The sequence below is a fragment of the Marmota flaviventris genome, chromosome 7 (genome assembly GCF_047511675.1).
Source record: "Marmota flaviventris isolate mMarFla1 chromosome 7, mMarFla1.hap1, whole genome shotgun sequence".
Taxonomy (NCBI): domain Eukaryota; kingdom Metazoa; phylum Chordata; class Mammalia; order Rodentia; family Sciuridae; genus Marmota; species Marmota flaviventris.
Window position 1 is genome coordinate 141079635 of NC_092504.1, and position 21251 is coordinate 141100885.

Below are 21251 nucleotides of genomic sequence, written 5' to 3' on the forward strand. Positions count from 1 at the left end.
ACAGGTGCCACACCACCGCACGGCCTCGACGACGGGCCACTTGGGGTGCAGGGTATGTGGAACTCCGGACATCAATGCAGATTTCCTTAAATGAAAAACTATTCTTTAAAGTTTGTTTTTTAAAAATGAGGTCTTGTGGGTTCCAGGCTGAGTCAGCTGTTTGGCTGCTTTGACTAAATGACCCGATCGACACAATTACAGAGGAAGAAGAGTTTATGTGGGGGCTCATAGTCTTAGTCTGTAGAAGGCTGGCTCCATTCCTCAGGCTCGAGGTGAGGCTGAGCATCATGGCGGGAGAATGGGACGAGGGAAGCAGCCCACATCATGGTGATCAGGAAACAGAGACTCACTTGCCAGACACAAATGTACACCCAGAGCCACGCCCCAGCTCCCACCCCCTCCAGCCACAACCCCCTTCAGTCACCACTCAGTTCATCCCAGGGAATCAATTCACTGATTGGGTTAGACTCTCACAACCCGGTCATGTCTCCTCTGAACCTTCCTGCCTCACACGTGAGCTTTTGGGGGACACCTCACATCCACACCTCACCCTCACACCAATACTATCATTTGGAAATCTCTCCCTCCTCGCTTCCCAGTAGATGGTAAGTGTGCCGAATATAACCCCACCTGCTACTTGGTTCTCTAAGGAGCTTCAACTTTGGAAATAAGTCTGTCTCATCTAACGAAGGACACCTTTGGAGGTAAAATACCACCCATCAAAACTAAGGACCAGAGCAGTTCACGTGTCATGGTGAGCATTTCATCAACAAACCAGGAACAACCAACCTTCCTCTCCACAAGAAACAAAGACACTTAGACGGCTGTCTGCCTTGGGGACCTTCGGATTCCGCAAAGCTAACCTGCGCAGCGTGTACTGAAGGAGGCAATGGACGCCAGCCGGCGCGATTCTCTCGGTCACTCTTGGATTTGCTGCCTGTGAAATGTTTCCCTGGAGTGTGTTCAGACTTGCATTTGGGTCCAGTTTCCCCTCTGTGGAGTGCGTGAGCAGAGCCTCGAGGTTCCGCGTGTGAACTGGATGGCTGGAGCTGGCCTGCAGAGGCGCCCCCTGGGCTGTGAGTGGGCCCTAAGGCGAGAGGAGCAGGTGAGCAAGGAGGAACAGCAGCACCTCAGCCTAGGACAGGGAGGAGCTGGGAGAGACCTGCTCCCAGGGCAATGGCAGGAAGGCACAGCAGGCGCATCTGGGGAGCTCCAGCAAGCCGGCGCAGCACCACCCACATGACCAGCATGGCCCGCCCTTCCAGGGCTGTGGCATCAATCAGAGGCATCCAGAGAAGGCTCTGAGGGTCAGTATGGACTCTCCAAAGCAGGGAGGTGGAGTCCCACTCACCTTCTCTTCCTTCTCCCTTGCCCGCCTCCTCCCCCTCTGGCTGCTCCCACCCTCCCCAAGAGTTTCTGATAACCCAGCCCCCAAATTACTCTTAATACCAATTGTGTGGGTCAGGCACAGCCCTGGTCTGGACATCCCATTCTAAGGCCTCTGAGCACCAACAGACCCTTCCAGAAGCATGGGCTCTACGTGACCAGCCCAGCACAGCCCTCAGGTCCCCACCATCACACACCCCACACGTCCCTGGGGAATCTCTCCTCTCACAACACAGCACGTGTCTCAGGGAAGAAGCTGTACCAGTCTTGTAAGGCGTTCTCTCAGGCTTCGGCAACGCTTTTGTAAATGCTAAAAACCCTGCCTACGCTCTTTAACCAGCTCCTGGAGATCTGTGTGCCCCTAAATGCACTGCCGCTGGGGGAGGCCTGAATGGCACAATGCAACAGCAGATTCCAGGGGCTCCCTTCTCCCCAGCTGGAACCACACAGCACTGAGTGGACGCGGATTTTCCATGGCTAAGTGGGGCGTTGGTTGAAAGCCACATGCATTACAGATGGGCGTTCCCGAAACTTCTCCAAGACCACAGTTCTTTTCCAGCCCACGAGCAGAAAGAGAAGAGGGCACAGGATGTGCTTGGTGGGTAGCCTGCGGGGAGGGGCCCTGCACGTCTCTGACAGCCACTCAGTCATGCGGCAGAGCAAGTGGCATCACGGAGAGAGGACATAGGTGAGAGTGTGTCCTTCCAACTTCTTCCTGCTCAGAACAGACCTTGCTCACTACCCTGAGTCCAACGCTGAGAGCGTGCTCATCACAGAACACAAGGGTCAAGGCGCAGTGCTCCTTGCTCCTATTGGTTAGGTGTCTTAGGCAGCTTTTCCACTGCTGTCACTAAAAGACCTGACAAGAACAACGTTAGAGGAGGAAAAGTTTATTTGGGGGCTCATGGTTTTAGAGGTCTCAATCCATAGACAGCCACTCCATTCCTTGGGGCTTGAAGTAAGGCAGGACATCATGGCAGTGGAGTGTGGCAGAGGGAGCAGCTCACATGGAAATCAGAGACCAGAGAGAGACTCTACTTGCCGGATACAAATATATACCCAAAGCCACTCCCCAATGCCCACCTCCTCCAGCCATGCTGCAATGCCACCTCCCCCAGCCTCGCCCCCAATGCCCACCTCCTCTAGCCACACCCCCAATGCCCACCTCCTCCAGCCACACCCCCAATGCCCACCTCCTCCAGCCACGCCCCCAATGCCACCTCCTCCAGCCACACCTCAATGCCCACCTCCTCCAGCCACGCCCCCAATGCCACCTCCTCCAGCCACACCCCAATGCCCACCACCTCCAGCCACGCCCCCAATGCCCACCTCCTCCAGCCACGCCCCTAATGCCACCTCCTCCAGCCACACCCACAATGCCACCTCCTCCAGCCACACCCCCAATGCCCACCACCTCCAGCCACGCCCCCCAATGCCATCTCCTCCAGTCACACCCCAATGCCCACCACCTCCAGCCACGTCCCCAATGCCCACCACCTCCAGCCACGCCACCCAATGCCACCTCCTCCAGTCACACCCCAATGCCCACCACCTCCAGCCACATCCCCAATGCCCACCACCTCCAGCCATACCCCAATGCCCACCACCTCCAGCCACATCCCCAATGCCCACCACCTCCAGCCACGCCCCCAATGCCCACCACCTCCAGCCACATCCCCAATGCCCACCACCTCCAGCCACGCCCCCAATGCCCACCACCTCCAGCCACATCCCCAATGCCCACCACCTCCAGCCACGCCCCCAATGCCCACCTCCTCCAGCCATACCCCAATGCCCACCTCCTCCAGCCACATCCCCAATGCCCACCTCCTCCAATCACACCCCAATGCCCACCTCCTCCAGCCATACCCCAATGCCCACCACCTCCAGCCACATCCCCAATGCCACCTCCTCCAGTCACACCCCAATGCCCACCTCCTCCAGCCACATCCCCAATGCCCACCACCTCCAGCCACATCCCCAATGCCCACCTCCTCCAGCCACACCCCAATGCCACCTCCTCCAGCCTCGCCCCTAATGCCCACCTCCTCCAGCCACACCCCAATGCCACCTCCTCCAGCCACTCTCCACCTGCCTCCTGTTACCACTCAGTTCATCCCATCAGGGGTTAGTTCACTGATTGGTTAAGTCATTTCCTCTGAGCCCTCTCGAATTGTCTCACACAGGAGTTTCTGGGGGACACCTCACATGCACACCATGACATCAGGTGATATCTGCTTTAGGATTTCTCACTTATTGACAACGCGAACACACATGGGCACCACCTGGTTTCTGAGTCTCACAGTATTGTATTCTTTCCTGAATCAGACAAAGCAGATACTGGGCAGGAAGGCGAAGGACCACCTGAATGACCTCTAAGCGGCCCACACCAGGTCGGCAGCAGCTCCCGCATCTGACCCGCGAGCTTGCTTCTGGGGCAGGCCTCGCCTGCTGGTTCCTGGAGCAGCTCTTCTCTCAGAGGAGTCACCAGAGAACCCAGCTCGTCGGGGCTCTAGCCTGGCGAACACGGACCCCACTGTTCCCTCACAGCCCTGGAAGCCGTTTGCTTACCTGTCTGTCTACACGGTGAACACCGGAGGGGCCAGAAGTGTGTCCTCTTGGTTTCCAGAGTGTCCACGCCAAGTGCAAAATAGCTACCCGCTATGTGTTCACCAGTGAGCGGAACAACAGGGCCTGGGGACTCAGGCCGGGGCTCAGCGGCACTCGGGTGGCAGACACCTGAGCTTCTGGATCCCAGGGGCCGCCCTCCGGCAGTGCCTGCACTTCACTCGGCCCTTTACCCCCAGTCCAGGCGGAGCGAGTAAGAGAGTCTCCAGGGGGTTGCTGAGTTAGGGCACGCGGGACACGTAGGCACACGGACAACCCCACATGTTCACAGTTGGCCACTGTTGCAACACCCCACTAATACTCCTGGAGGCCTTCCACATGAGAGCCGCTGGCCGCGCGGAAGCAAGCCGACCTGCACCACGCGGAGAGACAGGGTTTGATGTCCCAAGTGGGCGCTGGCACCCATGGACAGCGAGTCCCGACCTGGGAGCACGTATAGGTCATTTGTATGACCCATCTCATTCCAAACCCTGGAGACAGGGAGGTCATCATTGCTCTCCTCACTCTTTAAGAGATGAGAGAAATGAGGCTGAGGCAGGGTGAGGACTTGCCAAAGGTTTTGCAGAAAGAGCTGAATCCTCTGCCCTCGGTGCTTCCCACGGGGACTGGAGAGCCACAGGACCCACACTCCCCATGGCATGTAGGAGGGTGTGAGCCAGCACCACTAGGGAGGCAACCCCAGCAGCACTCGCCAAGTCAAGTGATTCTCAGTGTCCCTCCTGTCCTCAGAAAGCCACCTGGACACAGCTCTGGGAGTTGAAGGATATGATTTCTTTAAAAAAGATTTTCAGGCAAGTCACAGCTGAACTTTACACAGTCATCAACCAGTGATAACTCATGCACAAGTTTCCCCCTGGGAATCCTCTGCAAAACTCTTCTGTGGCCAGCTACAGGGGTCAAATGAGGGACTTCACATCCTCTAGCTCACGGTGGCTCCTTTCCTCCACGTGTGGCAAGGAAGCTGAACTCCTGAGCAGTGAGAGGCTTCTCTCTGGTCACTCACTTCATCAGGACCATTCAGCAGGATGGCCGTCCAGGGGTGCCTTGCACACTGGTGACACGCCTTTAGCCATTCGTGGCAGAAACGCTTTGCAGCAAGGATGGTACTGAGGGCCAGAAGGGAAAAGTGAGCAAGACACAGCTCCTGACCTTGCCAAGGACATAGCCCAAGACGATGACAGTCAGATGTGAGAAGAGTAACAGAAAATACAGACAGACATGGGACGAATCCACAGCACTGTCCCCTGTTCATTATGAACACGCGACCAGTGAAACTCCACTCCGGGGAAACCTCAGGAATGGGATCCTAAGTAGAGGAGTCATGTTCTATGTGTATGAGATGCCAATATGCACTGTAGTCTCATGTATATCTAAAAAGAGCAAATAAAAAATTTTAAAAGTTATTGGAGATACACACACACACACACACACACACACCCTGCCACCTGAACATACGGCATTCGTTACAATGGATGGGACACTCACTCTGGGTGCCTGGGAATGCGTAGGAGTTTGCCAGAAGGGAGGGTGCTCTGAGCAGGGTCCTGTGGGGCACAGGGTGAGGGATCTGGAGTGACAGCTGGTGCCACACTTGTAGGATGAGGCTTTCAGACCCTCAATAGACCTTGACTGCACGCTTCACTAAGGTCTCTCTCTCTCTTACACACACACACACACACACAGCCTGCTGGGAGTCACCACTGTCTTGGCTCTGTCCTTGATCTACCTTGGGACTTCTGGATGGGTGGCTCTGATCCCAGGAGCATGCCATGTGCCTGAGCACACTGTGGTTGTTAATCTGGGTGGGGTCAGGGGAATGGCTGTTGGTACTCCACAGAGACAACTGCAGCAGTGGTGGTGGCCATTGCTGCCCACAGTGGTGAGGGCTCTGTGTCTGTCAGCCCTCGAGCCCTGCTGGGCTGTCACTGTGGGGTGCACATTTTCTCCTGCTACCAGCTCAGCCTGCATGAGAGAAATGCTGATACAGCCCCCACACAGGGCAGCAATGCCCCTCAGGCAGCTGCCCACGGCCCTCAGTTCTCCCAGAGGCAGGTGGGAGCCCTCAGGGACTCCAGGCACCAGTATCATCCATTAAGCAAAGACATTTGGCTCAAGGCCCGGGCTCAACCTTGGTGCAGAAGCCACCCAGAGCCGGGGGACAGCTGGGCTCCAGCCACGGAGCAGCTCTGTCTGAGAGCCTTGGTCATGGGTGCAAGGACCCAGGGGTAGGAAGAGCAACAGGGACAGAGCGGTGACCTTCCCAGGACCCACTCTGAAAAGGAGTTTCAGCTCTTGGGGGAGAGGATTCAGAGCTTCTGGCCCAGACTCTGGTGAGAGATGTGCTTCCCTGGCCCCGGGAAAATCTTCCCCAGATCCATTCACACTTCTTCCAGGTGGTGCCCAGGGTTTTCCGTCTGATTTCATCTCACTCCACTTGGTTTTTCCCAATGCTGATCTTGAGTTTGGGGACCATGGGCTCCGGTGTGCCCAGGTGTCCCACTAGCCTGCTGGAGTTACGTTGGTGGCTCTCACTCACTGAGCGTGTCCACACCCATCAGCTCAGGCTTGGGAGAGCTTCGAACAGTGGATGAAGAGCCAGTTTCACAAGGAGGGAAGGAGCCCAGGCCAGGCAGAGCTGCTCAGAGCAAGACAGCCAGGGAGAAAGGGCACCAGGGGGACCTCCCTGGAGACAGTGGGGACACTCGAGTGGTATAGCACCACCTGTCTTCTCAGGGTCATCCAGGGGCAGTTGCAAGGAGTGTCATTGCTTTGCAAGTGGAGTGGGGGTAGGCAGCGAGGCCCCAGAGTGAGGTAACAGTTGACAATGAGCAGCCCATGCAGGCAGGGTCACATGTGTTCTTTAAACCACTGTCGGGTCTTCTGTAAACTGCTTCCGAAGTAGATGAGAAAGGAATGGGTGGCAGTTAATTTGTAGGAAATAAACAAAGGAGCTGATGGAAAATCTGTCAAAAGAAAAGGATGAATGGGACCAGCTCTTGAGAGGGACCGTCCACTAAGGCCGGTGTGAAGCTAGGAATGACAGACTTGGGTGTCTCCACTCCCTGGGAAGGGAGATTCCTTGAGTAGCACCAGTGCTCTAAGATGACTTCTGGCCAGCTGTTGACCCCAGTGCCCATCATGGGACTGACTTGTGGATGAAGCCCCCTTAGATAGGATGGCCACCAGAACAGTTCCAGAGAGGACCAAAACCCACCACGAGGCAAGGAGGAGTCGAACCCCTGACTGGTGAAGGCTGCTGAAGGAGGAGCCCAGTTCTCCTGGTAAACAGCAACCAGTAACAGGGTAATAGATCTGGGGACCACCTTGTCTCCCCCGTGGTGCTCCTGGGAGTCAGTGCTCCCTCCCTCCCTCTCTCTCCCTCCCCTCCCCCCCTCTCTCCCTCCCCTCCCCCCTCTCTCCCTCCCTCCCTCCCTCTCTCCCTCCCTCCCCTCCCCTTCTCTCCCTCCCTCCCTCCCTCTCTCTCCCTCCCTCCCTCTCTCTCTCCCTCCCTCCCTCTCTCTCTCCCTCCCTCCCTCCCATCCCTCTCTCCCTCCCTCCCCTCCCTCTCTCCCTCCCTCCCCTCCCTCTCTCTCTCCCTCCCTCCCTCTCTCTCTCTCCCTCCCTCCCCTCCCTCTCTCTCTCCCTCCCTCCCTCTCTCTCTCCCTCCCTCCCTCTCTGTCTCTCCCCCTCCCTCCCCTCCCTCTCTCTCCCTCCCCTCCCTCTCTCCCCTTCCCTCCTTCTCCCTTTCTTTCTCCCTCCCTCTCTCTCCCCCTTTCTCCCTTTCTCTCTCCCTCCTCCTCCCTCTCCAACCTGCATCCCCTCCCTTTCTCCCTTTCTCTCTCCCTCCTTCTCCCTCTCCCCTTATTTCTCCCTCCCTCTCTCCTCTTCTCTCCCTCCCTCTCTCTCTCCATCTCCCAGTCGTCCCTCCTCTCCCTCCCTTTCTCTCTCCATCCATCCCTCTCTCTCCCTTTCGCTCTCTCCCTCCTTCCCTCCCCCTCCATCCCCCCTTCCTCCCTCCCTGCTTGAGCCTCACTCTGCCTTACTGTCCCCTCACTTCCTTGCCGTATCACTCATAATAAAGTTCCCCTGCTTGGCTTTTGCTGTCTGACTTTAAATTTTCTTTCTTAGGGAAAGGAGAAGGTTTGCGGCCTCAGCTCAGGTTTCCCTGTGCCCCGGGCTGGAGAAGGGACACTCGGAATCCGGATCAGAGTGGGCTGTTCCCCACGAGGTGTGATGAGTTTGAAGACAGTGATCATAATGGACCTTTATAAATACCCATCTAACCAAAATGCTCTAGAAGTAGGCGATATTTTAAGCATGTTGCTGACTCTTAAATAAAAAGCAGTCAAAAGTAAAAAACAACAACAAAAAATGGTTTCCCTTGACCTTAAGAAGACATGTGTTCCTGGTACAGCAGCCCAAGCAGCCTTCTTGGGACCAGCATTTAGTTTTCAAAGAGCATTAATCCTGTTGCAGTTATTTTTTCCTATGGGAAAAGGAAAAGGAACATTTCAATAACTAAACTGCTCTTAATACTCATTTATTTAAACTCTTTTCTCATTTGGCTGAAGAGAAAGAAGTCACGTGACGTTTCTTCTGGGTGCTGTGACTCAGAAGGAAGTTTGTGGAAGGAGCCTGGCTGTGTCTCCCCAAATACTTCATATTTAGCATGAAAAGGATAGCTTTCTGTGACATTTTTAAAGTGATTTGCATGTTACTACTTGAAACGCCTAATATTTCAATCCTTTTCTCTTCTGAAAATACCTATGTTTTAAAATTCCTGCTTCTGCCTCCCTCTCAAGAATTATTTAAGAAAACAGGAAAGTGTTCTCAGAAGGTCGTTTGGGGTCGTTTGGGGTTGCTGCCTCTTCTGTGAGGCTTTGGAAGGCCGCCCTTCCAGCCAGTGCTCCCGGGTTCCCGCAGGGAGCGCAGCGCGAGGGGGGCTTCAGGAAACAGGTCCTGCTTGTTGTGGCTTTCCAGGCCCGGGTGCAGGACCGTGGACAAGGTGGGTGCTTGAAGAAATCAGAAAGAGCTGCACTGAAAGAGGCTTCAAAGTCTCCACACGGGGGTCCGTCCACGGAACTGCAGACGTGCCCTGGAAGTGGCATGTGCCTGTTGCCCGAGTCCAAGGGGGCCACAGAGACGATGCCTGCCCTCAGGGGCTGGCCACGTGGGTCATACTCTGCCAGTGCAGGGGGCCCCCCTCCAGCCCCACACCTCAGGCCCAGAGCCTCCAGGAGTCCACATTGGGCCCCAGTGCTGGGCACAGAGCCCAGGGACCCAGGGACACCTAACAGTGCCCCGCACCCTAGCCACACCCTAGCCCTGCAGCTCTCCTTAAAAACCGGTTCCTTCACGTGGCCCCAGGAGGCAGCAGGGTGGGTCGTGGCCCCTGGGTTCCTCAGAGGGGCGCCCCAGGCCTCCTCTCCGCCTGCTCAGCAACCCGCTGGCCCGGCTCTGGAGCCCTCTCCCCGTGGTACCTGCCTGCAGCCCCCAGCGCCAGCTCACCCTGCAGCCACTCCAGGTTCCCAGTGGCTCAGGCCACGAAGGTGGAGCCAGCGCTGGCCCTCCCTCCCCTCGCACTGGCCCTGGGGGCTTCTGTAGATGGGCCCAGGTGCGCCCGTGCTCTGGTCTGAAGCAGCCCCTCCGACGTCACCACACTGTGCACGGAGCCCTGGGAGCCCTGGGCTTCTGCCCGGCCACTGCCATTGTGGTGGTGTGCCCTAGTTACCTCGGGCCTAACTGCGCAGGGACCCCACCACTGGTGTCTGCTTCCACCCTGCCCTGCAGGCTGCCCTCAACGCGGGGCCACAGATATTCTGGCAAAGCCTGGGTCATGCCACATCACTCCTCTCCTCATTCAGAGGAAAGGTGAACATTTCACCTTGACCTCCATGACCCTGCATGATATGGTCACTCTGACCTCATCTGCTACCAAACATTTCACTACTCGCTGAGCGTGTTGGGAAGACCCCCACCACGGCCTTTGTCCTTCCTGCTTCCCCTGCCTGGACTGCTGTCGGCCCAGACCTCTCTGCCTGTGGAGCTTCACATGAGTGCTCCTCCCAGGAAGGCCTGCTGGCAGCCTGTGCAGAGTGCTGGCCATGCTGCCCTGCCCTCCCCTAGTGCTCTGGCCCCCTGTGGGTGGAACCCAGGGGTCCCAAGAGCAAGGGACAAAGACAAAGGGCCGTGCTCACTAGCATCCCAGAGAGGCCACCTGGGGAGCTATGGCACCCTCTGGCATCAGGAAACCACTGAGGCACATCCTCAGGGACACTGCGCTTGGCTCTGAGGAGCTTCTCACTCCTGAGGTCACAAGCGCCCCTTCAGTCACCCCAGGGTCTGCTGCAGAGGCTCTCTGCAGTCCAGCACTCCCACCTGGTGGCCATGGAGCTCAGAGCCTTCAGATCAGGTTGGCACTGTATCTGCCCCAGGCCTGCAGCCTACTCTGGTCCAAGGCAGACGCGGGGCCCGCGGCTTGAGGGGAGTGGGCTGTGGAAAGCAAGGGTGGTGTGAGGAGGTGCCGCAGGCTCAGCGGGCCCCTACCAGGCCTGCAGAGCACCAGGCCGGGCCAGGCCTGACACGGGGAAGCACTGCTTGCCTGCCCACCTCCAAGACCACGCCAGACACGCCAGCCAGAGCCCAGGCCTGCCCAAAGCCACCTGTGAAGAGAACTCTGGTGTTTGAGGACAAATCTGAGAGGTGAGAGGGAACTTGAAGGGCAAATTCCCTCACCCAGGAGAGGTGTTTCACCTAAGAACCTCGAGTGTGAGCCTATGAACTTAATACAGAGTGACAAAGTGGTCAGAAGTGCAGAGGTCTGAGCTCACTGCTTATCACATCGTGAAATCTCTACAGAGATGGGCTAAGCTGATGCACATGGAAGAAGCCTCAGTCGTGACTCCGGGGCTCTATTTGGAGGAAATCCATGAGTGAACACGAAAACTCTTCAGGCCCAGCCACTGTCCTCACAGCCCACATGCTGGGCAGGGAGCTGTGCAGACTCCCAAGGAGCACCCTGGCCAGAGGACAGATTCCTCAGAAGCCTAATGGGCTGAACCCTGCAGGCCCCAAAACACCAGGCAGCTCATGCTGCCATATATAGGTTCCACTGTCCGTCTCTCTCCTCCCTAAGGGCTCAGATGCTCGCTGCCTCGGTGCCCGTGTATTTTTGAATTTTGGGCTCCATTACATTGGTTAAGTCAAAGTCAGGCGACACCAGTCAGATTCATCCTACTGCCCACTTCCGAGGTTCACAGAGCAGACAGACTCCAGGTGGAACTCTCCCTACATCTCTCTGCATCCTGATGTTCTGCACAGGAGGCCAAAGGACCGGGGATCAGGCTATGTTTCTGTCCCTCCTGGCAGGAGGAGGCTGTGGCGTGGCAAGAAGGGGATGTGAGGAGCCTGGCTGTCCATGTGGGTGGGAGGAACGGGACCTGGGGGACAGCGCCTCCTGCAGGCACTTGGCCGTCTCTGCATGCACTGGTTTGGATTAAAAGTGCTAGCCTGGATTTTCCTGGAAGGAAAAATGCCCAGATAAAATTACACACACACACACACACACACACACACACACACACACACACACCAGATGTCACGGAGAAGGACAGTGAGAGAAGCAGACTGACCGGCTTTGACACAAAACAATGCTTGCAGAGGCCCAGTTTACAAAACACAGGTCCTAAATCAAGCGAACCTGCAATGGCAGGTGAGGATGAGACCCAGGACGGAATGCAGGAGAGCAGCAGGGAGAGTTCACCTGTGGGACAGGAACGCCAGCTAGGACTGAGCCCTCGCATACGGCATGGGGCAAAGCGTCATAAACAGTTTTCCACATTTTTGGAGCACTGATGCCACTAAGCCCTCAAGACAACCCTCTGGCGCTGGCATGTCAACCTGTCGGCACTGCCAGCCAGCCAGCAGGAGGGAGGGAAAATGCAAGGAAGAAGTCCAGTTCCTACACAGCAGGAGCATGGCCAGGCCTCAGGGCCAATGAGGCAGCTCTTCGCCCACCCTGCTGCTGCCCGCGGAAATCAGCCAGAGCCCCTGACTAGCCAAACCCAATGAGAAGGTACGGGGACCCAGGGACTAAACAACAGCACTGGTAAAGGTCACCCTTCCAGGGCACAGAGAGGCAGTGGGAAAGCACACCACATGGCTGGTCAGTTGGGGCACGTGGGAGCCCAGCCCCATCATAGAAGGCACCTGGGTGGGCGGTCATGATCCCCTCCAGTCCAAGGCAGAAGGTTCCCTGCTCTGCCATCCCCACATCCTGGTCCAAGCACGACGGAGCAGTTTCACACGCTGCTCCTGGAGGGTTTGAAAGGGAAAGGCACATGAGCAGGGACCTATTCCTTGCCACAAGGACCTGGAAACAGAGGGAGCCCCCCTATGGGGAAAGTTCAGCTGGGACATCCTGGGGTGGGAGCGTTCTTGGCCTTGGACGGCCACCTGCCCAGGTACGAGTCGCGTGCTGGTGCATGCTGTCCTTCAGATCTGAAATGTTCCCAAAGGCCCATGTGGTTAAGGTGTCCTCAGTCTTGTGCCACTGGGAGGGGAACACTTGGGAGACAGGGCCTGACGCTAGCAGGAGAGATGGAGGAAGGCAGGCTCCCCAGGGCAGGCATACCCTGTCCCTTCCGACTCTCTCCTTGTTCCCCAGATACCATGAGGTGAGCAGCTCACTCCAACGTGCTCCTGCCTGCCACAAAAACTGGACCACCAAAGGTCCCAGCCCTGGGGCCAACCACCGAGGACTGAAACCTCTGGAACCACAAGCCCAAAGAGACCTCTACTCCCTACATATCTGGGGTCACAGTCACAGTGAGGGAAGGCTGATCCACCCAGCGCCCAGGGAGAAGATGACCATGCTGCCGGAGACCAGAGGGTGCGCACAGCTCCACCCCTAGCCCTCGCCACCAGAGGCCGTGCTGCATGGGATTCGCCCATCGGAAAACTCACAGTGGGTACTTCATCACTCTGTCTTGAGCTGAAATTCACAGGCCAGAAGGTGTCTTTCATTCAATTTGCAAGCAAATGGCTAGTGGAAATTCATCCCAAACACTGAACACCACCGAGGCGCTCAGGCAGGAGGACAAGACAGGTCGGACCTGGAAGGACAAGTACAAGATTCAGAACAAGATTCACAAAGGATGCAGGAAGGGTCGGGATGGAGGGCTATGCACATTTTACAGCTCCTTAAAAATCTACTACGACATAACCTCCAGAACAGAGCTGTGCGCACGGGTCCACACAGTAGAGGTCCATGCACTCCATGCCTGTGCCATCACCAAGGTGACGTTGTGGGGAAACAGGTCTGTGGGCCACATGGAAACCCAGGAAAAGGAGAGGAACTCTTCTGTTCCCCACCAGTCAAGCCCCTGGGACATTGCCTCTGGTGTGGGAATTCAAAAGCACCTCGTGCGTGTCCACCTGGTGAGGACTCGGACCACGTACTAAAGTCCAGGAGGTGCAGATGCAGTGAGACCAGCACTTCTCCACTGCCGCAGCCCGGCTGGCTGGGCAAAATAACCGGGGGGGTGATGAACAACTTGTGCAGATTGATACAGCAGGAGTGGGAGCCATTTATTGTAGGACAGGAGGGGTATATATACATTCCACACAGCTTATCTAATTAACATAAACTAGATACAGCAGTCAAGCAATAAGGAATCTCCACACTTAATGGCTCGCTGGCTCCACCTCACAAACCACTCCCTCTGGCAAAATGCCAGGCGCCATCCTGGCTTGTTTACAGACCTTAACACTCCACACCCTGATGGAGGAAGGTACACAGCACCACTTCTCTGGAGCACCCTTATGTCATGGATATTAAGGCCATGAAAAGTGTACGTGGCTTTCACCCACTAGTTGTGCCTCTGGGGAGGTAAAACAAGATAATCGGAGATGCCCACAGACAGGCTGGACCACGGGTTCCTTGCACCCCTGCTTACAAGGGCCCCAGTAGAAAGCAACTTGAATGCCCAGGGAAGGGGAACAGTCTGCCACAAATCTCAGGCTGCATCAGGGCACCTGCGGGAAGGAGTCCAGGTGCTGAAAACCATGGAGCCCTCTGCTGAGGCCTAGCAGGCTTCCCAGGACCAGGGGCTCCCCAGGACCCTCTCCCAGCCTCTCCGCCCAGCATCTCCTGCTCAGGGAGCCAGGGCTGTCCACAGGGCAGTGCTCCCCACGCTCTGCCTGCTCCTGAGCCAGCTGCTCCCTCTGGCTCTCCTGCAGGGGCTGCATTCCAGCCCCTGCTCTGGGCCACCGCTCCTACCTGCCCCACCCTCCTCCACCCCCCTGCACCCAGCCTTTCCTCCTCCTCCCTGGCCACCCGCCCTCTGCCCTCCTTCCTTTGTCCCCCCTGCTCTCCAGGAGGACCCTGCACTCTTCCCCTCCCCTCTACCCATCCCTCTTCCCTCTCCTTCCTTCCTCTCCTGCCCTTCACTCCCCTGTCTCCTGCCCTTCTCAGCCCTCCCCCTCCCCCCTCCTCCCCCCTGCTCCTGCCTCTCTCCCTGGCCCTCCCTCTCCACTCCCCCCCCTCCCTGCCTCTGCTGCTCACAGTCTAGTCTGCAGTAGGTCTCCTGTCTCAGGGATGGCTCTGGGGACTTCCTCCTCTTGAGGATGGTGTCACTGTCCAACCCAGAGCCCACTGGGCACCTTTAACCATCTCTGCAACTCAAGTCGATCCCCTGGTTCCCAGCTGGGTCCTCCAGAGGTCCCCTGCTCCTCAGATCTGAACTGAGCTTGGACCACAGAGGAGGAGAAGGGGAATGTTCTTGCCTACACAAGCAAGGCCTGCCATTGCTTAGGTCTAAAGAAATTCCAGGGCCCCAAAACAAACAAGAAACAGCCAACTATTGGGTTTATCAAAACAAACATTCCATGAATAATATGGAAAGTCTGGGAACTAAAAGGATGGAATATGGCCTTAATAACGACTCCTCCCAGCCAGCCCTCCAACAGGAACAGCTGGTGTCTCTGGCCACACATATTACACTGCCCAAACTCGCTAAAACAGAATGTCCAGCTCACTGCTCAACAGGACCTGAAGCTCAGGGTGACTGGCAGAAAGGCCACCTAGGTATGAATGCTCCACAAAAACACAATCCCAGGTAGCTCACCAGTACACAACCCTGCGGTGGCTTTCGTCCAGTGAAGAACCCAGCCCAGGTCCTCTCGAGCCATTCAGTGCCCGTCTCCTCCAACTCGGACTGACCAGCGTCCAGAGTGTGGTAGCAGTCCCCTCATGTCATGATGCTGGTGGGAGAGACTCTACCCTGAGTCCCAGGGCCATGTTCCCGACCTCAGTGGGGTGTGGGGGCCAGGGCAGAGTGCCTGCCTCATCATTGCCACACAAGGTCCTATCAGGTCACTCACCAAAACCCTCCCTACACCCCACATGAGAGACGGTGGGTCGCCTTCCAGCGATGAAGACCGAACCTTCCAGCTGAGAACCCTAAGGCCAGAGGTGCCCTTCCTGGGGTGCAGAGAGATGGAGGCGTCCCTGTCACCCAGGTCCCTTCCCCTGCTCTGTCCATAGAGCCTTAGCTGGTTGTTTGGGAACCTCACAGACTGACCGCTCCCCCCTCTGGGACCTGAGGCGTCCATGTTTCAGGCACCAGGAGGCCGGGTGTCCAGGGAGGTCTCGCTCTCTCCTTCCGGCGAGGGACCTTGTTGCCGTGTCCCACACCACACGGCTGAAAGGCCGAGGACTGGGCTCCTTCAGTCCCTTTCCCTGCTCTCCTCCCTTCTATCCTCCTTGGTCATAGTCATGGAGACACCAAGGTCAAGCATGTGAGGCCAGCGCTCAACTCCTGAGCCACTTTCCCAGCCCTTTCTAGTGTCTTTGACGAAGGATCTCACACACTTGCCTAGGCAGGTCTTGAACTGCCAATGCCCCTGCTAGGCCTCCGCAACCAACAAGTAAAAAAGCAGTCACCACCTTGCCCACATGACATGTCTGTATCTGTCTCTGTGTGTTCCTGTGTGTGTGTGTGTGTGTGTCTGTGTGTGTGTGTGTGCATGAGCACACCTGAGACCAAACGCGACCATGTGTGGTGCAGAGGGTAGAACCAGGGCCTAGTTGCTGGCCAGAGGAGGTCCAGCCCTGAGGCACACATCGCCGTGGGGAGCCAGGGCCCCAGGGCCTCACCCTCCTGAAGGACCACAACACCACACCCTCAAAGGGAGGGAGTTTCATCAGCACTTTTGGAGAAACACACTCCTCCAATCTCGGCCCTTGGAAACCAAAGGCAAAGGACTCGGTCTCCCCTGCACCTGCCCTTCAGGACAGGAGTCCCTGGTGGTGGACTGAACGACCTTAGGCAGGGAATCAGAGATGGGTGAAGACACAGGGGTTTCTGGAAAGGCCGGTTCCTGGCAAGTACAAAAGGTGGCATCACTTTTCTTGTCCACAGGGAAGGGACCAATTCAGAAGAAAACACTCAGTGGAGGGTCTGCAGTACCAAACCCACCAGGAACACACAGGTGGCTCTGTGACATCAGAGACCCAGGGGGAGGGGGTGGGGTCTGCATCTAGTACAGGAAGGAAGTGAGGCTGCCCTCCATTCACTTCAGACTGGGATCTCTGACCCACGTCAAATGGAAACCCTGCGGAGATCACAAAGAAAGGGGGACAGAGCCCACACCCCGAGTCGAAGGGATGGGAATTGAAAGGTTCACTCCAAACACTAGACCCGGAAAACGGCTCCTCCCAGCCAGCCCTCCACTCCTGGGGGCTGGGGGCTCTGGCCACACACCCTCCCCTGCCCACACCTGCGCCCCAGTTCCCCCACCCATAGGTGGTCCTGCTCCCTGCTCAGCAGCCCTGGGGAGCTCAGGGTGGCAGGCTGAAGGGCCCGTCCCCGGGTCAGGACGCTCACAGGGACGGTCCCGCAAAGCCGAAGGCCTAGAGAGGTTAAAGCTTCACCAGGGCAAGAGCGAGCCCCTGGCAGGGACATTCAGAGGACGGAGCAAGGGCAGCCCCCAAGCCACTCTGGGGGAGGCACCCACAGCTCTACCCTGACTGCCCCCGGGGCCTGCGACACGGTACCTCCTCGTGCCACTCTGGGTGTCCCCCCAGGATGGGCTTCGGCTTGTGGCTCCTCTGTCCAGGGTTCCCTTCTGAAAGTGGTGACCGGGCACCATTAGTGTCAGGCCAGGCACAAGGTCTGCCTTTCTGCCCCCCACCCAGCCTCCTCCCCTGGGACCACTCTGGGTCACGTGTTGCCCTTGGGGACCTCCGGAGGGCTCCCTGTCACTGCTCCCTTACACCATCCCCACTGTGACACCACCACCCACTCTCCCACTGTTGCCAGGAGGCGGCCAAGGAACGCAAGAGCTGATCCCCACGGAGCACCCAATTTATTCCAACATCCGTGGGACACGCGAATGGATGAAGAGCTTATTGGGAAGCATCTCTGCCCCAGAGGGTGGGAGAGAGAGCAGAGGAGAGCAGGGCGGGGCACGTGTCCAAGGAGAAGTCCCTGAGGTGGGATCCGGGTGGGGCGCAGGGGCCCACTGGTGTCCGGGTGTCTTCGGGTGTCCTCCTGCCTGAGGGGTCCGGGAGGCGGCGGCCAGGGCAGGTTGCACTTCTCGCTCCAGCAGCTGGCCCTCGTGAGGTAGAACCCGGGCCACCTGTCTGTGGACAATGAGAGGGGCTAGGAGTCCGAGTCGCCCACCCTGTGGTGCCCAGGTGGACCTAACCCTGGTGGCACCCCCCAAGGGCAGAGGGTGTCCATTCATCCTTTGGAGATGACACTCATCAAGGCACACGTGAGACCCAAGGCAGCACCGCTCCACCTACTTGGCTCCGTGGGCGTCTCAGCTGGGCGCTGGCCAGGGAGCCACTCTGTTTTTGAAGAATCTTCTGAGGGCCTGACCTCTGGTGGGGGCAGGTCCCGGGGGGTCCCTGGGTGCTGGTGCTGGTGGTGGCGCGGGCCCTCCAGCTGCAGGAGCCACTCTGTTGGAGCGTCCGGAGCCAGTCCTGGGGGCCTGCACGCAGCAGCACAGCCTCGCCAGACAGGTGGCCATCCTCCGGACCACTTCCCTCCATCCCCTGGCGGTGTCACGGGTCAGGCCAGGGGTCCTGGAGCCAGCATGGGGTTGCGCGGTGGAGGAGGAGCTGGGATCCGGTGCCAGGGCTTGGGAGGACCCGGGCAGAGGGGCCGTGGGGCCGGGAGCAGGGACGCTGGCCGACAGGCTGCACAGCATGATGGCGGGCAGGCTGGCTCTCCTGCTGCCCACCTGCCCTGAAGGCTTGAGCTCCTCAGGCTGCTGCTGCTGCTGCTGCTGCTGCTGCTGCTGCTGCTGCTCACAGGCCGAGAGGGGCCAGGAGCGCATGGCCGGCCTGCTGACGCCCCACCTTGGGCCCAGAGTCAAGCTGGAGGGGATGGACAGGGACGGGCAAGGCCCCACCTGTGGCCGCCCAGGTACCTGCAGCCGCACCTGGCAGCCCGCCCCCCGGGTTTTCTGGTGGCCCAGCAGGAGGTAGGTGGCCATGGCCTGGTTGAACTGGCGCGTCGCCACCGACACCCAGGTCTCCTGCAGCCCGTAGCCCAGGTCCAGCATGGCCAGCAGGATGGAGGTGTCCGGGCGCTTGGGGAGCAGCTCGGCGGGAGGACTCGGGCAGCGTTCCCCATCCTGGCTCAGCCACGGGTGCCCCAGGATCTGCTGGAGCGTGGGCCTGTGCGCGGGCTCCAGGGTCAGCATCCAGGACACCAGGCTCTGCGCCTCGTCGGACAGGTGGAACGGGAGGTGGTACCTGGCCTGCAGCACCTGCTCCTTGGCCTCCGCATAGCTGGCCCCGGTGAACGGGACGCTGCCCGTGAGCATGAGGATCAGGAGGACACCCAGGCTCCAGACGTCCACCGCGGGGCCGTCGTAGGGCTCTCGCCGGTGCAGCTCCGGGGCCCAGTAGGCCACGGTGCCGCAGAGCAGGCCCAGCTTCTCTCCGGCCCTGAACCTGCAGGCCAGGCCGAAGTCGCACAGCTTGGCGCGGCCCGCGGCATCCAGCAGCACGTTGTCCGCCTTCACGTCCCGGTGCGCGATGCCCTGCGCGTGGCAGTAGCCCACGGCGCTGGCCACCTGCCCGAACAGCATGCGGGCCTCGTCCTCCCACAGGCCCACGACCTCCGGGATGTGCTGGCCCAGCTGGCCCCCAGCCATGTCCTCCATCACCACGTAGGCAGTGCCGGGGGTCTCCACGATCTCCAGCAGCTGCACCACGTGCGGGTGCTCCAAGCCCTTCATGATGTCCAGCTCCGACAAGACCCAGGACAAGGTGGCCCCCGCCCCCTTCCGCAGGACTTTCACGGCCACCTTCGTCCCCGTCAGGATGTGTCGGGCCAGGAAGACCTTGGCAAAGCTGCCCTGCCCGACGACCCCCAGGGGCTCATAGCGGCCCGTGAGGGCTTCCTCCAAGGAGGAGCAGGCCGCGAGGTCCCGACACACCCTCCGCACCACACTACGCTCACTGCTCTCTCTAGACATCCTCCGCCCCACGCCCACTAAGCCCGCTAGCTAAAAACAAACACAACAAACAAAGCAAAGAACACAAGCAAAACTAACACAACAAAGCCCAACAGAAAGCCCCAAATCAAAGAACCAACCCGAGACCGCAACCAGAACCACCAAACCACCAACCACCAAACGCGCTAACTATGGGAGTCCCACAGGTCACTGCCTAGAGCTTCCTGTGCTTGTGGACAAGGTGCCAGCCTCGTCCCGGCCTTATATCCCCGCTGGCTCAAGGGCCTCACAATGCTGGCCCCTGTGAGGTCACAGCCAGGAGTGGCCCACTCACACCTGGGGGTGGCCCACGGTGGCATCTCCCACTCGGGCCTCCGGGACCTTGGCCACCTTCCTGGTCAGAACAAGGAGGGTCTGTGGAACCTCGGTGCTCCCGTGTGTTCGGGACCCCGACCTCTCCTTGCTGAGAAAGGAGGAGCTGGACCAGGCCCCGGGGCCCGTGCCTCGCCAGTACACAACTCTGTCGTGGCTTTCGCCCCGTGAAGACCCCACCCCAGGTCCTCTGGAGCCATTCAGCGCCCGTCTCCTCCAACTCGGACAGACTGCTGTCCAGAGCGTGGTAGCAGTCCCCTCACGCCAGGACGCTGGTGCGGGTCGCTCTGCCCCCTGAGATCCAGGGCCACATTCCCGACCTCTGTGGGGTGTGGGGGCCAGGTCAGGCGCCTGCCTCATCATTGCCCCACAGGGTCCTATCAGGTCACTTGTTAGAACCCTGCCTGCAGCCCACAGGAGTGAGTGTGAGTCATCTTCCAGGGATGAAGGCCGAACCTGCCAGCCAAGAACCCTAGGGCCAGCAGGTGCCCTTCCTGGGGTGCAGAGAGACAGAGGCGTCCCTGATGCCCGGGGCCCTTCCCACTGCTCTGTCCATAGAGCCTTAGCTGGCTGTTTGGGAACCTCACAGACTGACCGCTCCCCCCTCTGGGACCTGAGGCGTCCACGTTTCAGGCACCAGGAGGCCGGGGGTCTAGGGAGGTCTCGCTCTCTCCTTCCGGCGAGGGACCTTGTTGCCGTGTACCACACCACATGGCTGAAAGGCCGAGGACTGGGCTCACCCCTTCAATCCCTTTCCCCGCTCTCTTCCCTTCTTTCCTCCTTGGTCATAGTTATGGAGACCTGCCCTGAATGCTTGTGCTCCTCAGGCTGCTGCTGCTGCTGCTGCTCACAGGACAAGAGGGGCCAGGAGTGAATGGCGGGCGTGTTGACGCCCCACCTTGGGCCCAGAGCCAAGCTGGAGGGGACGGACAGGGACGACAAGGCCCCACCTGTGGTTGCCCACGCATCTGCGGCCCCACCTGGCAGGCCAAACCCCGGGGGCCAGCGCTCGACTCCTGAGCCACTTTCCCAGCCCTTTCTACTGTCTTTGAGGAAGGATCTCACACACTTGCCTAGGCAGGTCTTGAACTGGCAATGCCCCTGCTCGGCCTCCCCAACCCACAAGTAGAAAGGCAGTCACCACCTTGCCCACCGTGACATGTCTCTGTGTGTTTCTGTGTGTGTGTGTGTGTGTATGTGTGTGTCTGTGTGTGTGTGTGTGTGTGCATGAGCACACCTGAGACCAAACGCGACCAAGTGTGGTGCAGAGGGTAGAACCAAGGCCTAGTTGCCTGCCAGAGGAGGTCCAGCCCTGAGGCCCACATCCCCTTGGGGAGCCAGGGCCCCAGGGCCTCACCCTCCTGAAGGACCACAACACCACACCCTCAAAG

At 58.6% G+C, this 21251-nt stretch overlaps 1 protein-coding gene and 1 long non-coding RNA gene across 2 annotated transcripts; both read right to left on the minus strand.

Annotated features, from left to right (window-relative positions):
- Positions 1 to 8538: 8538 nt before the first annotated feature.
- LOC139706542 (uncharacterized) lies at positions 8539 to 10784 on the minus strand. The gene is made up of 2 exons (XR_011708159.1): positions 10393 to 10784; positions 8539 to 9026 (listed from the first exon to the last, which is right to left on the minus strand). It is a non-coding gene; the product is annotated as an uncharacterized lncRNA (long non-coding RNA).
- Positions 10785 to 17363: 6579 nt separating this feature from the next.
- Positions 17364 to 20506, minus strand: LOC139706446 (sperm motility kinase 2B-like). Its single transcript, XM_071614693.1, has 2 exons — positions 17825 to 20506; positions 17364 to 17659 (listed from the first exon to the last, which is right to left on the minus strand). The coding sequence occupies exon 1, from the start codon at positions 19507 to 19509 to the stop codon at positions 17842 to 17844; it is 1668 nt and encodes a 555-aa protein (XP_071470794.1). The 5' UTR covers positions 19510 to 20506; the 3' UTR covers positions 17364 to 17659; positions 17825 to 17841.
- Between the last annotated feature and the right edge of the window lie 745 nt (positions 20507 to 21251).